The sequence below is a fragment of the Cyphomyrmex costatus genome, unplaced genomic scaffold (assembly GCF_001594065.2).
Source record: "Cyphomyrmex costatus isolate MS0001 unplaced genomic scaffold, Ccosl1.0 scaffold22, whole genome shotgun sequence".
Taxonomy (NCBI): domain Eukaryota; kingdom Metazoa; phylum Arthropoda; class Insecta; order Hymenoptera; family Formicidae; genus Cyphomyrmex; species Cyphomyrmex costatus.
In genome coordinates, this window is record NW_017276257.1 from 37,343 (window position 1) to 45,610 (window position 8,268).

Genomic DNA, 8,268 nt, shown 5'->3' on the forward strand with positions numbered 1-8,268 from the left:
CTGCTGAGTTTATTTCCGATTCTAATTCTTCCCATCCTTCTTGCACGTCCTCCCCTTTCCATTCTATTTTCTCTATTTTTTCTTTATATATGTTAATACCTTCTTCTGTCCAATCTTATATCCTTCCTACCTCTTCTGTTACTTCCTCTTTTCTCGCGTACCTACCTCCAAAATCGATTATGATCGGCTGATGATCTGACTCTATCCTACATCCTATTTCAAACCTATCTATCCTCTCCCATGCCTCCCAATTTACAATTCCGTAGTCTATCATCGATCTCCCCCCCGTTTTTTCATAGATCCATTCCCCCCCTTCATCTCCTACTTTTTCCCCATTTAAAATCATCACCCCCTCTCTTCTATCACTCTGAGCAACTCTTTACCCTGTTTGTTTATTACCTTATCTTTTGATACTCTTTTCCCCTTCTCCGGCCTTTTCTCCTCTCCACTTAAAGTTCTTACTCCCCCTTCTTCTCCTATCCTTGCATTGAAATCTCCTACCATCACCATCTTCCCCCCTTCCTCTTCCTTTATTACTTCCTGCACATCCTCTAAGCCCTTCTTTCTTCCTTCTCTATTATACACCTTCACCACTCTCCACTTTTCCCCATCCAATATGATCTTTCTTTCTTGTATCCCCTCCCTATTTTCAAGCTCTTCCTTATTTTCCTCTATCTCTTTCCTTATTCTCGTAATTATCCCCCCCTTCGCTTTACCTCTTCTCTTATCCCTATCTGCTGGCTGTCACTTCCACTTCCATTCCTTTGGCATTTTTTCCTTTAACTTCCCCCACTCTTTTTCATCTATCCACGTCTCTATCAACCCTATTATTTCAAAATTTCCTATGAACTCCCAAAAGTCTGTCTCCTTTTTCTTCAAACCCGCCACATTCCAAAAAATTCTCCTCACCCGTTCCCTCCTCTCTCCCGCCATTTTTGTCTTTCCCGCCCTTTTACCCACCCCCTTTTCTATTCTATCCCTCTTTTTACTTTCTCTCTCTTTTTTCTCCCCTTTTCTTTCATTCGTACACCCTTCATTCTCACTTATTCTTTCACATTCACTCTCCTTCTCTCCATTCACTCTTCATCCCCTCCTTATGCCCTCTTCCCTACCTCTCGTACTCTCCCACACTTCTCTACTCTCATTCACACCTTTCCTTTCACCATTGCTGCTATTATTACTACATCTATCTCTAAGTATCTCTTCTTTCTTCTCTGCTTTACTATCTCTGTCCTTCTCGTTCTCACCTCGACGTTCTCTTCCTCGTTCTCCATCCTCCCCTTCATTTTTCTCTTCGACTTGTTCTCCATCCTCGCAGCTCCCGCAAAATCCCCTCCAATTTCCATTCTATCCCTCTCATAATTCCATATATACTTTATTTCTCCTATCTCCGCTTTCCCGTACCCTACTTTCACCATCCTTCCTTTTTTCTTCTCTTGATATGCCCATTCTCTTACCTTCTTCTGTATCTTTCTCTCTTTTCTTGTCATATCGTAATCAACATATATTTTCCTCCCTCTTAGCTTATACTTGTTTTTCATAATCTTTATCTTTTCCTCGAAGTTTTCTAGTTTCACTGAAATAAATTTTTCTTCTTTGCCAATATACATTGCGCCTTCCACTTTTACTTCTTCTCCACATATTTCATTGCACAGATTTTCTGCTACCTGCCTCGCTGATCCTCCCTCTACTTGTTCCCCCTTAATTATAATATTCTTCTTCCTTTCTCTTCTTTCTCTTTCCTCTTCTCTCTTTTTTAACTCCGTCACCTCTCTTCTTAATTCAACATTTCCTTTCTTCAATCCTTCTATCACTTTCATATTTTCTTCTCTCATTTTTTCCATCTCTTTCTTAAACTCGGTCATTACCTTCTTTTCTAAAACTCTATTACTATCCTCTATTTTCTTAATAATTTCTTTCTTAGATCTTTCTTGACTCTCTCCCATCTCTTCCAATAATTTTTCAATCCTTTCCATTTCTATTATTTGCGCATTTTCGGTATTTGCTGCTATTTCGGCCATCTTCCTCCGTTTCCCGTCCTTTTCTTCACTCTCGCTGTCACTATCTTGCTGCTCTCTTCCTCTCCTCCAAATCCACGACGAAATACTCGATGTACTCTCTATACTACTATTTCTCCCCCTTCCCAACTTTTCGGCGTTTGATGGTCTCCCTCTCTTCCCTACTCTCGCTTCTTCTGCTTGACCCCGCTTGCTGTTCGACTCTGCCGTCCCTAGGACGGTGTCTACCTTCTCTATCTCCCGGCTCTCACTCATACCCCGCTACCCGTGCCACCCCACCTTCGTGCACACTCGCGCTCTCGATCCTCTACCCCCGCTCCTATCGGCGCACGCTCTGATCTTTCCCACTTTTCACTTCTCTAGTCCGTTCTTACTCTCTCCCCCCTTTCTCTCTCCCTCTTCATCCTCCTCCCCCTCCCCCTTCCCTTTCCCCTCTCCCTCCCCCACCCTCCCCTCCCCCCTCTCTCGTAGAGTATATAGGCCGATTCAAAGCCATGGTCCTCTGAGGGGGAGTGAGGGGCGAGGGGAACCCGAGGCGCGGGGGGGTCTACGTCACGGCAGGGGAGGGGGATGACGTCACGGTTGCGGGCGAGGGAGTATGACGTCACGGGAAGGGATGACGTCACAAGGCGAGAGGGGTATGACGTCACGGGAGGGAAGGGGTATGACGTCACGGCAGGAGAGGGGAATGACGTCACGGCAGGGGAGGGGATGGCATCACGGATGCAGGCGAGGGGTATGACATCACGGCAGGGGAGGGTGATGACGTCACAGGGTGAGAGGGGTGCGACGTCATGGAAGGGGGAGGCTGACGGCGCAGAGGGATGGCGGGGGGGAAAATGACGTCACAGGTGCTGACGTCGCGGGAAATTCGCGAGGGTGAGAATTGTGGTGATCGCCGCGGAGTCAATGGCCGCCAGGGTCCTCCGAACGCGGTAAGCTAACGCGCGCGGTCCTCCCTCGCCGCGAGGTCCGTCGGGCGCGGTCCCTCCGGGCGCGGTACGGTCCCCACCGCAGCTGCCATCGCGCGCGCGGGCCGCCGCCGCCGCCGCGCTGTACTTACCGTGTATACTTACCATGTATACTCGCCGTTTCTCTCATGTCATCTTCTTCTTCTTATGCAGCTTCCATCTCAAAGTTTTTTCTTTTACTTTTGTTTAAAGCAATAATTAGATTTATTACTTTTAAATATTTTATATAGCAATAAATAATATAATTATTTCTTTTATATATTTGCTAACTAATAATATAATTGTTTCGTTTCATTTAATTATTTTAAAGAGCGCGTATATGCTTAATACGGATACCGCACGCGGTAATGCTGTTGCACACGATAACGCTGGCGCGATGTAACGCGATACTGCGCGAAGGAAGAATGCAAGGAAGGTGAATAAATAAGAATACTGTGATATAGAGTTTTAACATGTGTTTATCTATTTTTTTTCACACATATATGTATACACATTTATTATTATTCATGTAACGCATGGTGTACAATATCACCTAAAGCGTACATTATTAATTCGCATTCGATATTAGAATTTCTATCATAAATCTTACGCAAAGCGTTTCCGGGTATTCATATAAATAACGGCTCAATGTGTTACAACATGTATTAATCCGCGCTTTTGTTTCAAATACTCTATTACACTCAAAAGTTTTCTGAATTAAACCCTTTTGCAATTCCCCATGTCTCGGACACCATGTACTATTGCGCGTCAGCACGTTACGGTAACCGAGTTCACGATTGCGAAGTAAATGCGGAAGCGATGAACAACGATGGTTAGACATCTTTGCGCAGACTGATGAAAATATTTTCATCGACATTTATATATATTTAAAAAATGCAACGTTTGCACTTATGCAGCTGCAACATTTTTGCAAAAGACACGTACGGTGATGAAGTCATTAATGCAATTCAATATTTTTAAAAATGCAACGTTTGCTAATATGCAGTTGCTAAGAAAGAATTTTGCACAATACAGATTTTTTAAACACATGCGGTGATGAAATCATTAGGGTAATTCGATATTTAAAAAATGCAACGTTCGCAAGTTCTGTTTAAGATTTTTTGCAAAAGACACGTCCAGTGATGAGAGCAGTAATGTAATTTGATACAAATGCAACGTTGCCAAATGCACATTCAATAGTTAAGAGATGCGACGTTGCCAAATAGATTGATATAAAACGTAAAGATTTAGACGCATCGTGTCATTAGTCAATCTAGCGACATGGAGCGAGATTTGATAAAGCAAGCTACCCTGCTTAGTACCAGAGAAGAGTACGTCGCGTGGGAACAGCGATGCGACGAATTCATCGAATCTTTGGAAGAACAGAGTCGGATCAAACGACCGCGATTATCGATCGGTAATAGACAATCAGATGGACTCTGATGGCGCGAGATCGAAACGGCGTCCGAAAGCCGTATTCTAACGGGCGCGGTGATAAACTCTAATCACATCGACCCTTGTCGATTCCTCGAAGACGCGAGTGAAATTGTGCTTGAGCGTGTGCACTGTGTTTTACAGAGATATGACTCTATAAAGATAAATACTGTATTTAATGGTGAATTCGTAGCTGGTGACAAACGCGCGAACAAGAGCATCGCAACCAGGAGCTATGAAATATATCGATGCACCGATCAGCGCGAGTGGTATGTGTCACGCGTCGTCGAGCCAATCCTGGCATTGCTCGAAGAGTTTCAAGAACGCGATAGTGGATGGGCGTTATCGCGTATACTAAATTTAACAGTGAACGCGTATAAACTAAATCCTCTGCGCGAGGGATGTCACATCAAACTTCCGGAGGAAATTATATCAAAGAGAGCGGTGATCAACGTGCAATCCAAAGACAATGCTTGTTTCGCCTGATCGGTGGTCGCCGCTCTTCATCCCGCTAAAAGTCATACATATCGAACATCATCATATCCGCACTACTCATCGGTACTAAATCTCACGGGTATTGAGTTCCCGATTACGTTGAGTCAAAAATTAAAAAATTTGAAAATCTCAACGACATTTCCATCAACGTTTACGCCATCGAGGAGGGGATCATACCGATACGACTCGCTGATCAAAAGAGGAGCAAGCATGTAAACTTCTTGTACGTGGAGGATGATATCGCGGGACATTTCGCGCTGATTAAAGACCTGTCACGTCTAGTAAGCTCGCAAATCAGCAAAAAGGAGCATAAGAAATACTTCTGCGATAGGTATGTATAATAATAATAATGATAATGATAATAATAATAATAATAATAATAATAATAATAATAATAATAAAAGAATAAAAAACAAATTTTTTTTCTCCAGATGTCTCCACTATTTTAGCTCGAGCGCTAAATTGGAGCTCCACAGCGTCGACTGCGGAAAACTCAACGATTGTGCAATAAGGCTACCGAGCGAGGACGACAAGTGGCTCGAGTTTAAGAACCATTGCAGAAAGGAGCGTATCTCGTTTGTGGTCTATGCAGACTTGGAGTGCGCACTGGAAAAGATGAATAAAAACCAGCATCATCCACGTACACGTACCAACATCACAACGTCTTCAGTATCGGGTATTACGTGTACTGTTCTTATGACGATTCACTATCAGGCTAACGTTTTCGCCGCGATAATAACTGCATATCGTGGTTCGCGGATGAATTGAAAAATTTAGCACATAGTGTGCAATCTGTAATTTCGACCAATGTTCCCATGGATTTCACATGAGATGACTGGCGAAAATTCAATAGCGCCACACACTGTCATGTATGCGAGAAACCGTTCGCGAAAGACGATACGCGAGCACGCGATCACTGCCATCTCACCGGGCGATACAGAGGTCCCGCGCACTCAAATTGTAATTTAAATTATAAAGATTCGCGATGCATACCCGTAGTCTTTCATAATTTAACCGGTTACGACGCTCATTTCATTATAAAGGAAATTGCTACTGCCTATGAAGGACACGTTGATCTCTTACCGATAACTAAAGAAAAATATATCTCTTTTACTAAACACGTTGATGATAAAAAAAATTGTATACAATTACGTTTCATAGATTCATATAGATTTCTCGCTTCTACTTTAGACAAATTATCATCTTTTCTCAGCAAAGATAAGCTGCGGGTACTGCGACGCGAATTTTCCCATTTAACGGAAGGAAATTTTAATCTTTTAACTCGAAAAGGTATCTTTCCGTACGAGTATATTGATTGCAGTGAAAAATTGAATGAATCGTGTTTGCCACCTCGCGAGTCATTCTATAGTTCATTGACAGACGGCACGGTATCCGAGAGCGATTACGCGCACGCTGTCAACGTGTGGCAGCGGTTCTCCATCCAAACGCTCGATGAATATAGCGACCTGTATCTAAAAACGGATGTATTGTTGTTGGCCGACGTCTTTGAAAATTTCCGCAACAGCTGCATAGCGAGTTACGGGCTTGACCCCGCATACTATTACACGTTGCCTGGCTTCACATGGGATGCCATGTTGAAGCATACAGGTGTAAAATTTGAATTGCTTACAGACATTGACATGGTCATGTTTGTCGAGAGCGGTATACGCGGATGGTCTGAGCCAGTGCTCAAACAGGTACGCGCGAGCCAACAACAAATACATGCCGTCGTACGATTCATCGAAACCATCATCGTATTTGATGTACTATGACGTCAACAACCTCTATGGCTGGGCAATGTGTCAACCATTGCCATACGCTGACTTTCGATGGGTCGACGACGTGCAAAATTTCGACTTTTCGACCATCGCGCTAGATTCACGGGCTATATTCTCGAAGTAGACTTGGAATATCCGCAACATCTCCACGACGCGCACACTGACCTACCGTTCTGTCCAACGCGAGAGAAACCGCCCAGCAAGCGCGATGAGAAGCTCCTCGCGACGTTATGCGATAAGCAGCGTTACGTGATTCATTATCGCAACCTGCAGCAGTGTACTCGTCACGGCCTCCGTATCGCAAATATTCACCATATACTGCAATTTACGCAATCTCCATGGCTTCGCGATTACATAGAATTAAATACAAAATTTAGATCTTTGGCAAAAACGATTTTGAGAAAAATTTATATAAACTTATGAATAACGCGGTATTTGGTAAAACCATGGAGAATGTGCGCGATCGCGTTGATGTAAAATTATTAACTAAATGGGAAGGCAGACACGGTGCTGAAGCAATGATCGCGAAACCCAACTTTCACAGTCGTAGCGTCTTCAGAGAATCTGGTCGCGATAGAGCTGCGTAAACTCGAGGTGAAGTTCGACAAACCGATATACGTGGGTATGTGCATCCTCGATATATCGAAAACGTGTTTGTACGAGTTTCATCACGAATATATGGCACCGCTGCACAGTGGGGCGAAACGCCAAATAAATGGACATTTTAGAATAACGGATTCAATTTTTCTTATAATGAAAATGATGCCTTCATTACGGAATACGTAGAATAATGATTGATATTGTGCTTTTTCAAGAGTTTCTGCACATGTGAGTTGTAAAATTACTTTCCTTTGTCAGTCTGCAAATTTTTCGGATATCTTCGGTTATCTCGAATTATCTTTGCAATTGCCTGCGTCACCTCATTCCCGCTCTTGGCTTTGAGCGGTATGGCCCATGCATGTTTACTCGCACGTCGATGACAGTGAGAATGTAGTGGTAACCTTTGTTGAAGCGCGTATACGGACGCATCTCAACTACATCCGCTTGCCACAGATCATAGTATCCGTGTACTATGACACGTCTTCGCGGGAAATTCCTTCTCGCCGGAGCATGTAATTCCTCAACCAGCGTTCGTTTCTCAGACATTCTTCGCTTCTCGAATCTTCTTTTCAAATTCATTTAACATAATTTGCACGTTATTCTGGAATGATGTTATCTTTCTTTCAATTTCATCAAGACGATTTTTCAAATCTTGAACACTCTGCTGCACGTATCGTTCGTTTACTGCGTCAGTATCATCCACTGGTAGCGCTAAACGTCGAATCTTCCGCGACTTTACGTCAAAGTCGGCTGCAACTCGACAAAGAGCGTTATCGCGCACGTAATTTCTGAATAATCCACACCACTGATAGTGCGATTCGGTTCCTCCTCCAAGCGACAGTCCAAACTTATTGATCGGTATTTCGATGTCGACTGATCGACATGTATAGATCGTGATCAATTTATAATAAGTCCGGCTTCGCGAAGTTCTTCGATAATCGATAGAATCTCATTATCGTGGCCGTTGTGACCTGCTTGACGCGAGGCTTCGAG

At 43.4% G+C, this 8,268-nt stretch overlaps 1 protein-coding gene across 1 annotated transcript; it reads right to left on the minus strand.

Moving 5' to 3' along the window:
* Window positions 1-744: 744 nt before the first annotated feature.
* LOC108773790 (arginine and glutamate-rich protein 1-like) lies at window positions 745-2,273 on the minus strand. Its single transcript, XM_018539724.1, has 3 exons — window positions 1,770-2,273; window positions 1,113-1,347; window positions 745-824 (listed from the first exon to the last, which is right to left on the minus strand). The coding sequence occupies exons 1-3, from the start codon at window positions 2,271-2,273 to the stop codon at window positions 745-747; spliced, it is 819 nt and encodes a 272-aa protein (XP_018395226.1).
* Between the last annotated feature and the right edge of the window lie 5,995 nt (window positions 2,274-8,268).